The sequence below is a fragment of the Coptis chinensis genome, chromosome 2 (assembly GCF_015680905.1).
Source record: "Coptis chinensis isolate HL-2020 chromosome 2, ASM1568090v1, whole genome shotgun sequence".
NCBI lineage: Eukaryota > Viridiplantae > Streptophyta > Magnoliopsida > Ranunculales > Ranunculaceae > Coptis > Coptis chinensis.
The window spans coordinates 97,310,496-97,328,558 of NC_141457.1; the positions used below are offsets into that span (position 1 = coordinate 97,310,496).

Consider the following 18,063-nt stretch of genomic DNA (forward strand, 5'->3'; position numbering starts at 1 on the left):
CTACCTTGAAAAATAGACTTCTAAATAAAATTAGTCTCATGGAAAGAATGTCAATCACATATGAAGTGTTGGGTCCTTCACTTTAGCATCCTCTCACCTATTCTAGACTTCGTACCATACTATAATGATAAGTCATGGGTTGTAACTTGGCTTGGGTATTGGTTTATGAAGGAAAGGTAAAAAGGATTCTAAGGTTGTTCTTCGAAAACACTAAGGGTTTTGCTTCTTTCTTTGGAAGATTTCTTCAAATTCGTGTATTGAGAGAAAATTCTTCCTTTATCTTAGCTTTTCCATCCATTACGTTTCAACTTTTTTTTTTTTTTTTTTTTTTTTTTTTTTTTTTTTCGGTGGTATATCCTTGATTAGTACTGGATATGCTTGTTTTCCACTAGCTTCTTTCACTTTGAACAGAATGATGGGATTCATTGTATCTCTCTGGTATTTCCTTGTAATCTTCCTTTTTTGGTCTTTCTTCCTCCTTGTGCCCCTCGTATTCTCGAAAACATATGGGTATGGTGATAAAGATTTTGGCTATACTTTTGTCCGGAGTTGGGTGAAGGGTGAATGGTAGGGTTTTATGAAAGAAAATGGCTTATTGTAAGGCTCAAAAGGGTTTAACATGATGGTCCTACTAGGTGGGATAAAGGCTGAATGGGTTCACTACTTGACTTATCAGTATGATACTCTGTTTTGAATAGACTACAAGACCTAATGGCTATCTCCCAGGTTGATGTCGCTACTTGATTAACCAAATTAAAGAATAATGAGACTATATTACAATGACATAAAGAACTGAAAGATGATGAGTCACTAAGACTTCGATTTTTTTAAGTAAGAACTCTCCAAAAATGAGTATAAAGCTCAAGTCTCACGCTAAGTCTAAAAATTCTACTTCGGGTTTACTAGGGGTTTAAATCTCTCTTCTAGCAAAAAGTACACAAAACTGACCAAGTATTATGGTGGTGCCTTGATAAAGAATTCTATCAATAAGAACTATGTCGAGCATAATAAATAGTCTAAGCGGTAATGAAATCAATAATATCAACTATCTATCAAACTCGACTAAGCGTTATAGAATCTATATCCCGGACTCATCATTAAAATTCATTTTTCTCATGCTCTCGATATAGAAACAAAAATATTTTTGTTTTTGAAAACTAATTTTCGAAATTCATTTCTCAAGTACACCCTCCCCTACTTATGCATGCATTGACCTCAATGTATAAAGAAGTAAAATGAAATGGATGAGAAAAAGGTAGGATATTACCATTGATGCGAATATCAGAATTAGTTCAAGAAACAAATTTTTTTAGGTCTTTTCGTCGGATCCCAAAGACATAATGTGAGTCTTTTAAAGTCGGATCCTCAAGACTTTTGAGTCCTTTATAGTCGGATCCTCAAGACTAGTACTCCCACCCACTCGATTCCACTTTGTAGGAATTCTTCCCGATCTCTCAAAGATGTGATTGACAAAAAAGTATACCTTGTACCAACAATTTTCTCTTAATGGTTGTAACCGGGACAAGTTTTGGAATGGCAATTCTTACGGCAACCTAGCTTACGACTCTCCTCTTTATGTGCAAATGGACTTTTACCGAACCCTACACACGAGCCATACAAATAATCTTCCTTTGAAGGTCGGCGGGGAGTAAATCCCATAAACTAACGGTGGGGAATACTTAGGTTTCCATCTCAAAACCGATCTTTTCGACAACATGCTTACTTCTCGTAGACATTTTCGCCGATCTACTAGAATTCCTTCCAGATATCCCTTCCTTTACCATGAAGTGACACTTTTCCCGATTCCGTAACTAAGTTGGTATCGTAACAACGTTTAAGGACTAAGTAGAGATGATGCACAATCCTCAAAAGGACATGTGAATGTCTTTTCTTGGTCCTCGGGGTGAATATGGATCTGAAAGTATCCGGTAACCATCAAGAAAGCGGTAGGAAGCTTGTCCGGCTAATCTTTTTCAAATATCGATCGATGAAAGGCAATGAAAAATGATCTTTCCTCGATCGCTTATTCAACTTCTCAGAATCGATGCAAACTCTCCATCGGTCGAATCACGGTTGGAATCAACTCATTGTTCTCATTCTCGATTACTATGGTTCGGGACTTCTTTGGCACATCTTGATTTGGACTAACCCATTGACTATCGAGAAATAGGGTAGATAATCTTTGGCATCAAGGAGTTTGGCGTCCTCTTCTCGAACTACTTCCTTCATCTTCCGGATTAAAGCCTCCTCGTGGTTGCTTAGAAGTATTGGAATCCTCTTCCAAATGAATCCTATGTTGAACTATCATAGGGTGATCCCCTTGATATCATCAATTGTCAACCTATAGGTGACTTGTGTTCCTTTAAAAGTGCTACTAACACGGATTCCTGCTCCTTAGTCAAATCGATGCAATGACTCTTGGGTAGGTTCCCAAATCTCCCAAGAAAACATACTTGAGTGTAGACGGCAAAGGCTTCAATTCTAGCTTAGGCGGCTCCTTCTTAAACTCTTTATATGGTCCATTAGGCATTGCCTCAACACTAAGTTCCTCACAATCTGAGTCTGTCAGAGCTTTCAACACTTCGTCAGCAGGATATGAATGAGTCTGATAATCCTGTGCTAACGCTTCAATCATACAAACCTCGTTCACAACACACACCTCCTGTGGTTGTTGTAATGTATGGAAAATATTGGTTTCGACTCTCATATTACCAAAGGATAACGTCATATTACCGTTTCGACAGTTGATGAGTGCATTTGCAGTGGCCAAGAATGGTCTGCCTAGAATGATTGGTATCTGCCTACCAGATGTAGGTTATGTGTCTAGTACTATGAAATCAACCGGATAATAGAAGTCTTCGATCTTGACTATGACGTCTTCAATGAGTCCTCTAGGTATCTTCATTGATCTATCACGCCATTTGTAAAGTAACATCGGTCGGTTTTAGATCCTTCAAGCCCAACTTCTGAAGTAGGCGAAATATGGTAGAAGATTCACCGGCACCCAAATCTAATAGAGCTTGTTCCTCCAAAGAATCTCAATTTGCATGTAGCAGTTGGACTTCGGGATCTTTCAATTTCACAACCGATAGATTCTCGTAGGGTGCGATGAACATCTTTGGCGATAAAAGCTTCTTTGAATGTTGGTCTTCTTCTTTACTAGATCTTTCGGGGAACTTGGCATATGAGGGAACTTGCTTGATGGCGGTCGAAATGGGATATTAATCGCAAATTCTCGGAAATACATCGCAAATCTCCTTATCTTGGTCATCTTTTCGGTATTCACTAGTTTGAAGGAAGCGGTCTTTGGCGGATTCTTCAATATCGGTTCTTCTTCGGAACGCAGTTGGCTTGGTAACAATTAGTGGAGTGGTGGTGGAGTCACTCGTGATGGCTTCTTCTTACTTACTTCCCACGTAGTTCCTTCAACTTCTTTTTGCAATGATTTCTTGGCCAGGTGGCACAACACTAGATATATCTGGAATGTTAGAACTGGGTGGGATGGTGGGGACATAAGTTACCTTAGGCTCCACAGAATCTTTTCCTGGTTCATAGACAATCTTGTTATCAACTTTCTTGCGACCTCAAGTGGTGGGTGATTGACTTGGGTATTCGACTGAGTAATCTCCAGGTTATCCACCTGCAAGATACCTCTTCCTTTCGGATTTGGCTCCGGCTGGCTTGGTAATGCTCCTTTTGATCTCTCTGTCAAGGCGGCAGCGATTTGCCCTATCTGGCCTTGAATGACACTAAAGTTATTCTCAACTTAAGGTTCTTTGATTTGTGCTTTTCATTTCATTGACAATGGTGGTGATAGCTTCTTCTAGATGTGGGATAACCGCTTTGCTTGGAGGGCGTAGGGGCAATATATCCACTCATAAGATCCGGTACTAACTCTCTGTTTGTGTTGGCTTGGTATTCTTGGTTACGGTATGGTTTGATTTTTACGTATGGTTCTTTGGCGGTTTTGGAACTGATACTGGTTATTCTGGAACTGATTTGAGTGATTTTGAAATCCTGGAGGAAAATTCCTCTGATTTGTATTTTGTGGCTTCCAATAATTCTGTCCCTGATTGAACTGGTTATTTCTTCCTAAAGAATTGATACTACATGCCTCTGCATTAGTATCCAGATAGTACGAACACTCTTCATTGGTGTGGCCTTCATCAGAACATAGCTCACAAATGGTATAACAAGGCTTGGATGGTGAGGTTTAGCTTGGAAATTGTTTGGTTTTGGAGGATTCATGGAGAACCCGATCAAACTTCTTGTTTAGATTTTCAAGTCCTGTTGATAGGCTTGCCATAATTGATAGCATTGCTTGATTTGGGTCTTCTTGAATTTGGTTGCCAAATTCCCGGCACCCTCCACTCTAGCTATGTCCTCGTTGCTAGTACTCCATTGTTGAGTGTCTTGACTAAATTCTCGAGAAAGTTGTAGGCTTCCCTCCATCGATGATGTAAACTTACCTTGATGCATGATTATATCATCATCCTTGTTCATAGTAGAAAGTCCTCGAAAGAAAAAAATGAGCGGTGTGTTCTTATCATAACCATGATGTGGACATGAGACTAGCATGATTATTGAATTTCTCCCGGCTTTGATGATATTCTTCAATCACCTTCCCTTTGAAATTGCTGATGAAACTGGCTGCATGGCATCTGTCTTCTAGGGTGGGTAGAACTTGTTCATAAACTTTGTTCTCAACTTCTCGGTTGTTGATTGAATTGATGATCGGTCATTGCAGTTAACCATTCGGATGCTTTACCGCCCGGTGAGAGTGGAAAAAGAATTAACTTGATACTCTCATCCCCGATATTCGAGGGGTGATAGAAATTTGTTCATGTGAACATAAAGGTGAACATTATGCGAACCATTGAACTTTGGAAGCATAGAGATTCTTGATGCTCTAAGTTCAAATTGATTAGCTACGTCTCGGAAAAACAATCTTTATTTGGGTGGGTCTCAATAATTGGCGAATAGAAGTCGTTCAAACTTCTTTCTGTTGTGTGCTTGCATCGTGGGATAGCCGAGGATTATTGGTGTCAAAAACACCTCCATCATTGCTTTATGGCCATTGTATTAATCTCGTCTAGTATTCTTGTGAGTCGGTTGTTAAACCTTGTCCATTTGTTATTGTTCTTCTTGGACGATGATATGGACGACGGGGCATACACTAGAAAATTCTGCGAAAATAATAAAAAAAAAAAAAAAAAAAACTATCCTACTATGCTTGAAGGTAATTAAACTAATATGCAACTATTCTAAATTATACTAGAATGTAAAACTACTTTCCTTCAACTGGGTTGGGCTTTGCAGCCTAGTATCTCGCGGTTGGTTGTCTAAAAGTCGTCTCTTCTAGGGTTATGGTGAATCACTTGGATTGCTTAAGTACCACTTGCCCACGGGGCGATAGTCCGTTTGTCAAGATTCGGACAAGAAACACTAGAGTCCGATATTTATTTGTGTTGGCTTACAACTTCAATTGTTGAAAAGATCCTAAATGCAATTATACTAGAAAACAATAAAACTAAACTATGATGCAACTATACTAAGAAAGCAATAAAAGAATGAAGATTCGACTAACACGGATGGTAGATCTTGTCTTGAGATGTCCTTCAAGCTTCTTTCTTTCTTAAAAGGATGGATGATGGCTAAAATTACCTCAATATCCAAAATTCTAATCTTGAAAGAAAACGTTAAACATAAACAACTTAAAGCGGCAGCGGCGCCATTTGACCACTACCTCTTTTTGTGTGTTAGATGTGGTATGGTCGTTGAACAAAAGAGAAGCGTATCAAAACCTAATTATCCCTCACTAAGTAAAGGATGAGTAGGGTATCGTTCCACTTTTAAGTGTATGTTATGTGAAGAACAGGATTGGAAAGGGGGTTTGAGGGATTAAAACTATTATTATAGATATTGTAGATTCTAATGTTAAACTAAACTAAACTAAACTAACTAACTAAACTTATACTAAAACTAAGAATTGGAAATAGGGAGAGAATATGAGAGAGATAGATTCAAGAGATTCAAATCCACCAATGCTTTTGATTCGATGACCTTTTGCTTCATGTTGTTCTCCAAGTAGACTACAATCGGGCAATCAAGCGAGTGCCGATGCCCTCTTGGATGAAACATCGTTAACAATTAACTCTACTTAAGGTTGTTCCTATATTCATGTTACTAGTATCTTCTTTCCTTTTATGTGAGCTTGGGCAGCTATTCAATGAATCACCATCTAAGCCAAACACAAGGAATACTTCTCTTACTCTAAAACACTACACAATTAGAAGAAAATTAGAGAATAATAGTATAATATTCAATTACAATAAATAAAACTCTATTCTAGCATTATATTCAATTGCAATAAATAAAAGCATGTTACTAGCAAATATTCAATTACAATAAATAAAACCCTAAACTAGCATGATATTCAATTGTAATAAATAAAAACCTTAATCTATATTTCCATCCCCTGGTGTGGGCAATGGAACTAATAACTAAAAACATAAAGAACAAACCTGATTGAAGAACACCATAAACCAGAAGAATCATTAAACCTTAAGCACTGGCTTCATCTCCTCCCTTGAAGGAGAAGATTAGCCTTCCATAAAGAAGGAAGAACACGAAGAACGAGAAGAAGAAGAGTCGAAGAACATAAGACTAGAAAGACTAATTTATTAAGACTCTCTGCCTCAAGTTCTGGAGACAAGAATATAAGTGAATTGGCCCCTTACATGAGGCACTTAGGTCCTCTATTTATAGGGGTTACAATGAGTTCTAGAAGCATTCCAAACCGTCATTTGTTTCCTAATACAAATAGGTTTTTTCGTGAGTCCGACTTCGTCTTCAAAACCGAGAAGGAATTGGCTACGAGTGTCGATTCATGCGTGCCGGACGCATTATCCATCGTCCCAGACTTAATCAATGCGTCGGGCGCTTTCGATCTATCGGCCCCGGATGCAATCAATGCGTCACGGGCCTTTCGATCCATCGGCCCCAGGCAGCATAAGCCGATTTTCTCTCTTACGCTCTATCCTTCTATCCTCTTTTGCGGGCTTTGGTCCAAGCAACGAATCCTTTGGCCTTGGGCTTCCAAATAGACTTTAAAATAGGTCCAAGTCGCATATTTAATAGCTCAATTCCTTGGCCTTCTCCATGATTGTCCACGGACCTCCCATGTGATCATTGATGCTCGAATTGCCGTTTTACCCCATTTTCTCTAATATTCTACAAAACTCTCTTTTTCACCTGTAGAATCTTAAAACACAACTTATAAACACTATTAGTCCACTAAGATGGCTAAACAAGAGGCATAATCGAGGGTTAAATAGCACTTTTTGAGCACTTATCACAAATCCCGCTCAAATCTCTCTCTTCTCTCAGAACCCTCAAAACCCTCAAAACCCTCAAAACAGTAAACTCACCATCTCTTCAACTTCCCCTTCTTCAAACTGTTCCCTCATCTTCCCCTCGTCATTTTCTTCGATAGCTCTCCAGCACAGTTTGCTTCTACGCCCTCCATTGCTTTGGCCCTCTCTCGTTACAGGTTTGTCTTCCCCCTTAAACTGTTTTCCTTTCCTCTCATTATTTGTGTATTCACTATTTTTGGGAGGGTTGCTTCCTCAGTTTCTTCTTTTCTAAGATTGCGCATCTATCTTTTTGTAAACTTTCCTCTTAGCACTGTTTCCATTATGTCTTCATCGGAATGTGAGGCTATCTCCTCCACCCAATCCTCCGCCACCAAATCCGGATCCTCTACCCCTAGATCTAGCCAAAGGCCTCCAGCGACCGATCCGAATCCCCGGCCGACTCTCACCGATCCCACCATTTGTTCCATCTACTTACGGTAGGAAACCTTCTGCCTCCACCGCCGCGTCTTACTACCACCCGGACTCCAATCTAGATGCCGTTAAAGCCGACATGGCATACCTAGTGACATTATTCTTGAACCGGTGCGGCGTCACCCACTTTCCTCGCTTGGTACCCCCCCCGGTTATCACAAATTAAGCTCTTGTAGGACAAATGGCGGTGGTTTGCATTCCCCTTGACTCTTCTTGGCGCCGAGGTGCGAACCATTTCAACATTCCTCCGTGCCAAGGCATAGGTAAACGGCGTGTTATGTATCTTTGCCAATCACTACAATGAGACTCACTCCCCAAAATCCAACTCCGCGATATCCTTGCCCACTTCTATATAAAAAGCACTAAACCGGGGAGTGTGGGATATCAATCTTACACTTTCGTCCATAAAGAAGTCTTTCCTTCTTCACATCACCACTTCGACAAGGTGTGGCACCGCATTACCGTTATATGTGTCCGGTAGTTTTTATCCGCGGACCTCTCAGGAAGTTTCTCTGAGGCATCTCCATTTCCTAACAAGTGGTAAGTAAGCCGTTTTGAGTCGCAGTATTTATATCTCACTTGTCATTAACTTGTCTTTATTCTTGGTGATGTAAGTTGGAGACCCGATTCGCGATCCCAGATATACAACGGTGTTTACTCAGAAATTTTCCAATCCCTCCGCGAACTAGGGAGTGCCGCAGTCGCGAAGTCCCGGCATTGATCTGGAAAAAGCCACTCCTCTCTTACTTGACCCTTCTCTAAAAGACATTGGCAAATACCAAGGCCCCCTCTACCGTCTACCGCCCCCCAAAGAAAGAAAGCCCAAACCATCCCCACCTCAAAAAAGAAAGCGCCCGGCCTACAAGTCTTTCAACTATACCACCAAAATCTCTCATTCCCGAGTAGTTGCCCAACGTGCCGCTGCTGCTAAAACTAAGACTACTCCCGCGGAGACCCTTCATTCTTCGTACTCTCGTGTGGCTGAGTGGGAGGATGATTTTGTCCATACTTCCGCCCCCCCTTCTGCTACCAAAATGGATGTGAACAAGTACAAGCTTTGGGACAGCGACTCTGATGGAGATGCGCCTGTCGACGTGGCAAACAAGAGCCCTCCCACCAAAAGGGCTAAAATTTCTTCCACCGCTCCTCCACCTACCACTGGCCACAATGAAACTCTCCGCGATCGCTATTTTTCTTCGCCCTGGGCGGGGAGTCCTCTTGGTGGTCCGTTAACATCTGGCCCTGTTAAAGTGTGGCATCCCAAGTTCAAGGCTAGGGACCGCGACGTCACTACGCGAGACTCAACTTTGGAAAATCCAGTTGTTGCCGCCTCCTTATTTTTCAGCTCTCATCTCCCTCGGGATCAAGCTTATGGAGATGCTGGTACCGTTGCTTCCCATAGGGCCTCCATTTACACTGGATGGGAAAAGGTATGTGTAATTGACTCTATTGCTCCTTATCCTTTATGCTACCCTTTAACCCAATATGTCTCTGCAGCTGAATCTAGATATCAGCTATGTGATGCGCGGCCTTACCAGCACCGTGGAGAATTTGGAGGCGGCGAAGCAGGAGATACATGGCCCTGATGGCTGGAAAGCAAAGTATGCCAAGCTGGAGAAGGAAAGGGATGAGTTGCGGATCAAGGCAGTCAAGATCCACAAGGAGCTCCAGGTGGCTGAGGACAAGCACCGCGACTACGTAGCGGGGGTCAATTCTAAAATGGAAAGCCTCAAAGAGACGGAGAGACTTGCCACTCAAGCTGCTGTAAATAAGGTCGTCAAAGAGGCCATGGATCGATTCCGGAGTCTCGCTGCGAAGAAGATTGCACGCGAATTACAACAACAACTTGATCAGCTCAGCGCTGCAGGCCGACTTCTTCCATCGCCTCCTCTTATTACGGATACACCGCCTTTGGTATCACCAACCGTGCATCCTGAAGCTGCCGAGACGCCTACCCCTGATGTGACGACTCCCATTACTAGCGCTGACTCTTCTCCAGTGGAAACGAATGAAGACGCGAGCATGGCTGTCGGTAAAAATGAAAATACTTCTCTTGAAGAACCGACTACTAATCCTCAACAATGACCTATGTTGGATTTCTTTCTTTGCAGATGTCTTTGGATTTGTATTTTACTTTGAACAATTATCTTTGTGTTTGTGAGAAACAATGTCTTTTGTTATGTTTTTGGACAAATGCTTCACCGAGATACTACTTTGCGTAGTAGTGTCAATCGACTTGCATTGTACTCTTTTTGCATTGGAATTTACTATCTTTCGTACTTCTATTTCGGCGTATTTCTACTTCGTTATGCATTGGAGCCATTGATCTATATGATACTTTGACTTAATCTCTTGTTAATTTCCATTTGCAAACTCAGTTAGCGTCACATTAGCTAGGGTCGCCCCCATGTTATTCGGACGTACAGTTGGCGACGGGCTTTTGCCCCCCCTGCTCTTTTTAACACCTGTGAAGCTAGTCAGGGTTGCCCCCAGTTTGATTCCGACATGAAGTCCGCGAAGGGCTCTTCCCCCCCGGGCTCTCTATTTGTATAGCTGTGAAGCTAGTTAGAGTTGCCCCCAGTTTGATTCGGACATGAAGTCCGCGAAGGGCTCTTCCCCCCCGCTCTCTCTTATTGTATAGCTTTGAAGCTAGTTAGGGTTGCCCCCAGTTTGATTCGGGCATGAAGTCCATGGGCGGCTCTTCCCCTCTCTCCATTTGTGTAGCTGTGACTAGTTTGGGTGCCCCAGTTTGATTCGGACATCAAGTCCGCGAAGGGCTCTTCCCCCCGCACTCTCTATTTGTATAGCTGTGAAGCTAGTTAGGGTTGCCCCCAGTTTGATTCGGACATCAAGTCCCGCAAAGTCTTTTTCCCCGCGACTCTCTATTTGTATAGCTGTGAAGCTAGTTAGGGTTGCCCCCAGTTTGATTCGGACATGAAGTCCACGAAGGGCTCTTCCCCCCCGCTCTCTCTTGCTGTATAGCTGTGAAGCTTGACGGGACAAATATATTCATCCTTTATTTTATTTCTATTATCTACTTCTAACTCATTTGGAAGAAGTGCTTGTTTATTTCATAGTCATAAAAATAAACAATACAGATAATGCGCTATCAAATACGAAAATATTAAAGAAAGGTCCTAGACATGGAACTCTTTCAGCATTCTGATATTCCACGGTCTGTCTATCTGTTCTCCTGCTGTAGTCTGTAATCCATAAGTTCCAGATGTACCCTTCTTACTGATGACATATGGACCTTCCCAGTTTGGCCCCAACTTTCCGTCATTTTCTTTCTTGGTGGATGGAGTAACACGTCGCAGCACATAGTCATCCACATTGAAACTCCGTGGCTTCACTCGTTTATCATATTGTCTCTGCAGAGTCCGATGGTATTCCTCCAATCGAATACGGGCTATCTCTCTTTTTTCTTCCACAAGATTCAAATCCGCGGCTAATATTTTCTCATTCAGCCCGCTTTCCACCGCTTGTGTTCTCGTCGTGGACTCTATCATCTCTACTGGAATGATGGCCTCTACTCTGTACGCCATTGTGAACGGTGATTCATTAGTGGATGTTCTTGGTGTAGTTTGGTATGCCCACATCACATGAGGTAAGTGTTCTGCCCATGCTCCCTTCCGCTCCTCCAGTTTTTTTCTTAAGGTTATCCATAATGACTTTGTTTGAAGCCTCGGCCTGTCCATTCCCCTCCGGATTGTAGGGGGCTGAGAACCCTTGCTTCACTTTGAATGCTTGAAGGAAATTTCGGACTTTCTTCCCAGTAAACTGTGTCCCATTATCCGCGATGATTGTATGTGGCAATCTAAACCTGCAAATGATATTCTCCCATAAGAATTTTATCACATTCTCTTCCTTGACTTGTTGCAACGCCACGCCCTCAACCCACTTGGTAAAATAATCTATTGCCGCTAACATAAACCTCCTTTTGCCGCTTGCCATGGGCAGCGGTCCAACTATATCCATTGCCCGGGCTGAGCACACTGTGTAACGGCTCAGCCGGCGCATGAATCAGCGGTGCAAACCTTTGGCATTTTGCGCATCTTTTGGCATATTCTATGGCATCTCTCTTCATGTGTGGCCAAAAGTATCCCTAAGAGAGCAAACGGTGTGTGGTTGTTCGCCCCGCTGAATGGCTTCCACAATCCCGTCGTCGTTGCGCCGGCGGCATTTTTCGAACATCGCGGCCCTATGCATTTTAACATTGGTCTTCCAAAACTTATTCTATATAGGTTCCCCTCTAGTAGAGTGTATCTTTGGCTCAGCTGTTCCATTCTACGCCTCTCCTGGGTGTTTTCAATCTCTACCCCCATCAAGAAAGTCTTGATGGGAGCTATCCAATCAGGATCAATCTAGGTGGTAAGACAAACATACTCTCCTTCCGCGGTACTGGGCTTTTCCAACACTCTTATTTCAATAGATCGCCCCTCCGAACCTGGTAATACCGACGCAACATAAGCTAATGCATCGGCATGTCTATTTTCTCCGCGATTTAAATGGGCAAACTTGATCTTATTGAATTTGCTCGCTTTCCTTTGTAGGACCTCCAAGTATCTTGCCATCCTCGGGCAGCGAGCCACAAATCCCCCGTTCACTTGGCACACCACCAGGTTAGAATCAGAGTAAACAGATAATTCGCTCACGCCCAGATCTTGTGCCAAATCTAAATCCGCTATTACAGCTTCATACTCTGATTCATTATTTGAAGCTGCGAACCCCAGTTTCATTGATAACTCCAGCCTAGTATTCTCCGGAGTTACCAGGACTACGCCTATTCCATTCCCTGTATCCGTAGCAGAGCCATCCGCGAAAACTCTCCACCCATTCCGGGCATCCCATGGGTCCAATGGGTCGTGGTTAGTCTCCCCTTCGTGGTCCATTACCATCTCCTCACCCCACGTCGGGTCCTCAGCTGGGAACTCTGCCAATACCTCCGCCATTGCTTGTGCTTTTTCTGCGGTTCTGATTTGGTACTGAATTTTATAGCAACTCAGCATTACCACCCATTTTAGCATTCTTCCTGACTTTTCTGCCCTCAATGCCTGCTTGAGAGGCAGATTTGTTATTACTACCACTGAGTGTGCCTCGAAATAAGGTTTCAACTTTAGGGATGAAAATACTAAAGGCAAAGCGAATTTCTCAATTCGGATGTATCGGGTCTCTGCTTCTAACATGGTTGTGCTTTGAAAGTACACTGGCTTTTCTACTTTGTCAACGACGCGCACCAAGACCGAACTCACCGCATACTCCAAAACTCCCAAATACAAATATAGTGTTTCCCCTTGTTCCGGTCGCGACAATAAAGGCGCCTTCCCTAGATAATTCTTCAACTCTTGGAAGGCTTCTTCACATTCCGTGGTCCACTTGAAGTCTTGTGTTTTCCTTAATAATCGATATAGTGGTCGACATTTATCCGATGACTTTGAAATGAATCGGTTAAGTGCCGCTACTCTCCCTGCTAAGCTTTGCACCTCCTTCACATTTTGAGGAGACGACATTTCTACCGGTGATCGATGCGATTTCAGGATTTGCCTCTATACCGCGATTGTGTAACTATGTAACCTAAGAACTTTCGGAAGTTACCCCAAAAGTACACTTCTCGGGGTTGAGTTTCAGTTTATGTGCCTGCAGTATATGAAAAGTTTCCTGAAAACCTTCCAAGTGTTCCTCCTCCGACATGCTCTTTTCCACCATATCATCAATATATATCTCCATCCCCTTCCGAATCTTTCCTTGAAACATTTTTTCTCCTAATCTTTGGAATGTCGCCCTTGCATTTTTCAAACCAAAGGGCACCCTGGTGTAACAGTATGTGCTACCCTCCACCACGAACGTGGTCTTTTCCTGATCCGGGCCGTGCATAGCGACCTGATTATACCCCATGGACGCGTCCATGAAAGAGAACACTTTGAACCCTGCAGTTCTGTCCACTAACTTGTCCACCCGCGGCATCGGGTAACAATCCTTTGGGCACTCCTTGTTTACGTCCGTGAAGTCAACACACATCCTGACCTTACCATTCTTTTTCATGACCGCGACTACGTTAGACAACCATTCTGTGTATTCGACCTCCCTTATTATCCCCGCCCCTTTCAATCGTGCCACCTCCTCGCGAATAGCCTCAGCATATTTGGGACGTAAACTTCTCATTTTTTGTCTAACCGGCTTGGCACTTTCATTCATGTGCAAATGGTGACATGCAAACTCTGGGTCTAAACCCACGATATCCTAAATCGCCCATGCGAACACACTTGAATTTTCTGTCAAGAACCGCACTAGCTTCTTTTTCCATTCTTCGGGCAAATCAGTCCCTATGGATGTAAATTTCTCTTCAACTTCCGCACTCCCAAGTTTACTACTTCAATCGCATCCAATGTCTTCGGTCCCAACGGCGGCTCGCACCCTTTTGTCACCGCCGCTTCCTGTAGTTGCTACGCGAATCCTTGTTCCTGTGATGGCCCTTTCCCCTTTGTTCCTCGGACAAAACTTTTCACCGTGATCTGCTGGATGTTCTACGCTGCCACTTGATCCCCCCTGATTTCATATGTTCCCCCATTAGTGGGGAAGCGGATCACTTGGTAATATGTCGATGGAACGGCTTTCATTTCGTGAATCCATTTTCTTCCTAAAATTGCGTTATACTGCGACGCAGTGTCCACCACCATGAATCTAGTGAATACCGTCGATCGGGCCTGCAGTCACCGACAGCGTAACTTCCCCTATGGGCTCGGTCATACTGCCGTTGAACCCATACAAATTGGTTTGAGGAACCTTCAACTGGCTTTTGTCGATGTTCATCTCCTCCATGGCCCCTTTAAACAACAAATCAACTGAACTGCCGCAATCTATCAATACCCTCCGAACTAGATAATTCCCCATTGCTATGGTAATCACCAAGGCGTCCTCATGCGGCGAAATTATCGGCTTCAAATCTTTTGGGGTGAACATAATGATCCCATCGGCCGTCGCGGCTCTGCTAACTAACCGCGGTACACTCACCACCTCATTCACCTATCGGAGGCTTGCTGTCTTCCTTACTTTGTCCCTGTGTGCATTCCTCCCCAGAGTCTCTCCACTAAAGATGACATTGATCGTACCCAAAATTCTAGCCGGAGCTGGCACTCTATCGGCTTGACGCACCTCAGCGACAAACTCTCTGAGCATTCCTTTTTCAATCATCCTCTCTACTAACCATTTCAAGGCATAACATTCGTTTGTGGCATGGTTTCGGATTTGATGATACTCGCAAAATGGTTTCCCTTCTATCTCCTTTGGGATACTTCGCGGCCCCTCATAACATTGGTGCTCCTTAATTAGAGACAAGATTTCCTCTAATGGTCGGTTAAGAGGAGTCTGTTCCATTTCGCGGTATGGCCTTCTCTCTCACACCTCTCTTCTGCCCCGATCTAGTATTCTCTCTGGCCCTCGTTTCTCCCCTCTGTAAGATCCTCTTTCTCTGTCCTCTATTCTACCTTTACCCTTTCGATCATCTTTCTCAACCTCCTGCATTGCCTTTCCCGACCTCTTTTGTTCCTTTGCCGTTCTCTGCATTATATCCTCATATCGTATGTATTTCTCTACCTTCGGGGTATAGAACATGCAACGTAGTAATTTCAATCTTAGACATAGACTCATGAACTCGGGTTCCCGATCTTAAACCATGCTGGAAGGTTATGACCGCCGTATGTTCATCCAGACTTTCCACTCTCAGCGTCTCCTCCTTGAATCTGCATAAAAACTCCCTCAATGATTCCGCGGCCCTTTGCTTAATGTTGAACAGAGCCACGATGTCAACCACCTTTCTCTTCTGGTGAATAAAGTGATCAACAAATGCGCATTCCAACTCTTCAAACCCTTTTATGCTCCGTGAAGCCAACCGATAATACCAGTCCGAGGCTCCTCCCTTAAGGCTGGCCGGGAACATCATACAACGAAGCCCATCATACTTATTCTCTTGCCATAATGGCATCTGTTGCCAAAAATGATGTAAATGATCAGTGTGGTCTCCTTTCCCATCATACCGTTCAAACCTGGGCTGGGAGAACCTCTTAGTACTTTGGAATTCCATATTGAATCTGCCCGGTGGTTTTTTTGTTGAGGCTCGTGACCTCCTTTCAGGTCAGGCGCTCACGGTTCACTTTTCGCAAGCGATTCACTTCCCGATCTCTCTCGATCATAGCCTGAACCACCCCTAAAGTAATGCCCACTGTTGGTTCGACGTCCGGTAGCGGGCACTCTATATTCTCCCCTTCCGCTTCACTGCCCCTGGGATCCCCATGCTCCGTTCCACCCCGTGTAATCTCCCTTTCCTTTCTCAACTCATCATTATCCTCTCTTAACCTAACTATCTCCTCCTCGGAGAAGTCGGTGGGTATGCCCCGCCGCCACATCGATACTTCTTCTTCCTCTCCTACTTCCATCCTCAATGGTTCCTCAATGGTTTCTCTGACTGGTCCTTTTTTAGGTCTTCTTACTCCTCTCTTCGTTACCGTAGCCATTTTCTCTCAGATCCCCACAGACGGCGCCAAAATGTATAGACTAGTATTACAACCTACAATCTCACAAGTCTCTCTAGTCCTTCACTTCTCCTTTCTCTTCTCTCTTTTTCTTTCCTTTCTTTCTCCTCTGGATCTCCTTTTTATCCTCTCTCTCGTCCATGCTCTCTCCTCCTTCCACGTATCGCGGCAGTTGCCTTGCAGTTATGGTTCCGCTCTCCATCTCCACACGTCTTGCAGCAGTTCCAGAACGGTTGGGATACCGCGGATCTGATCCTGTGCAACATGTCTCCCCCAGCTATACCGCATCCGGTCCCATTGTTACCACTAACCTCCTATGTCATGTATACGTCCTATACAATTAGCTCAAATTATACCATATAAATTGGGGTTTTCGTCAAATTAGGGTTATTTATTGCATATTTTACATAAATTGGCCCTAATTACATGTAACAAGTTGGGGGGGGGGGGGTTTTGTCGAATTAGAGTTATATTTTGCACAGGGAGTGACTCTCAAGGACAAAACTGTCGAAAAAGTAACTCTCAAGGACATTTTTTTTTTGTAACTCACAAGGACCGGGTAGATGAAATGTCAAGTATACCCTTGACACGAAATAAAAAATGAAGCGGATAGATGAAATATCAAGTATACCCCTGACGCGAAATAATTAACGGCCCGGCCTAGACAAAACGACCCAGTGTATTTAGTATGAACATTGAATGTTCATAGTCCTTGGATATGAATATTCAATGTTCATAGTCTTTTGGGTATGAACGTTGATTGGGTATGAACATTGAATGTTCATATCCTAATGTTAATACATGGATAGGTATGAACACTCATTGTTCATATATATATTATTAGGTTATAATACGGAGGGGTTAAACTGGTATTTAAAAAAATGGAAAATTTCATGGAAGGGAATAACTGACATTTAAAAAAAGTAAAAGGGTCGGGCCAACTTATTTTGTCCTTGAGGGTTACTAAATTTGAAATCGTGGGTTACTAATTACTAGAATTTGGTGTTGTGAGTTACTTTACAAAATTGGTGTCCTCTAGACTTCCTTTTCCCCAAAATTGGGCATTCAGACCAATTTCTTGTATTTTGCAAACTAAACACTATGAAATCTATTTTGTCAAATTAGGGTTCTATGATGCATATTGAACATAAATTGTCTCTAATTACATATAACAAGTTGGGGGTTTTGTCGAATTAGAGTTATATTTTGCAAACTGAACACTATGAAATCTATTAGATTGTGGGATTTAAATATATTTAAAATGTCATTCTAATTAAATATGTTTTTTGTTTTTGGCCCTTTTTTCATAAAAACATTTAAGTTTTTCGTTCCTCTTCCATTAATGGACTAGTTATCAGTAACTGTTGGATTGCAACCCTGAGATTTGGACACGTGTAAATTTATTTTAATTTTCAAAAAATTGTCAAGTGTGAGGGGTATTTAGGTCATTAGAAAAATATGAGGATCAAAACATACAATGCAGTTAAAGTTGACTAAGTCAACTAACAGAACTGGAGCCAAAAACAAATTAATGAACAAAGTGGGGCTAAACGCCAAATGCCATATATTAAGAGTGGGGCCAAAAGCTAATAAACCCTACTAATATTTTCCCAAACTTAGCCACTTTGTTATGCCCAAAGTAAGGGTTGAATTTGAGCTGAGTGGCTTGGGCATGGTTCGCTAATTGC

General features: G+C 42.7%; 1 protein-coding gene across 1 annotated transcript; it reads right to left on the bottom strand.

Moving 5' to 3' along the window:
* Positions 1–10,984: 10,984 nt before the first annotated feature.
* LOC147519399 (uncharacterized) lies at positions 10,985–11,392 on the bottom strand. The gene has a single exon (XM_086594127.1). It carries the CDS (start codon positions 11,390–11,392, stop codon positions 10,985–10,987), a length of 408 nt encoding a protein of 135 aa, XP_086450253.1.
* Between the last annotated feature and the right edge of the window lie 6,671 nt (positions 11,393–18,063).

Bases quoted from the DNA above. Each gene is read 5' to 3' on its own strand.
- LOC147519399 (XM_086594127.1), bottom strand. From the start codon at position 11,392: ATGGCGTACAGAGTAGAGGCCATCATTCCAGTAGAGATGATAGAGTCC.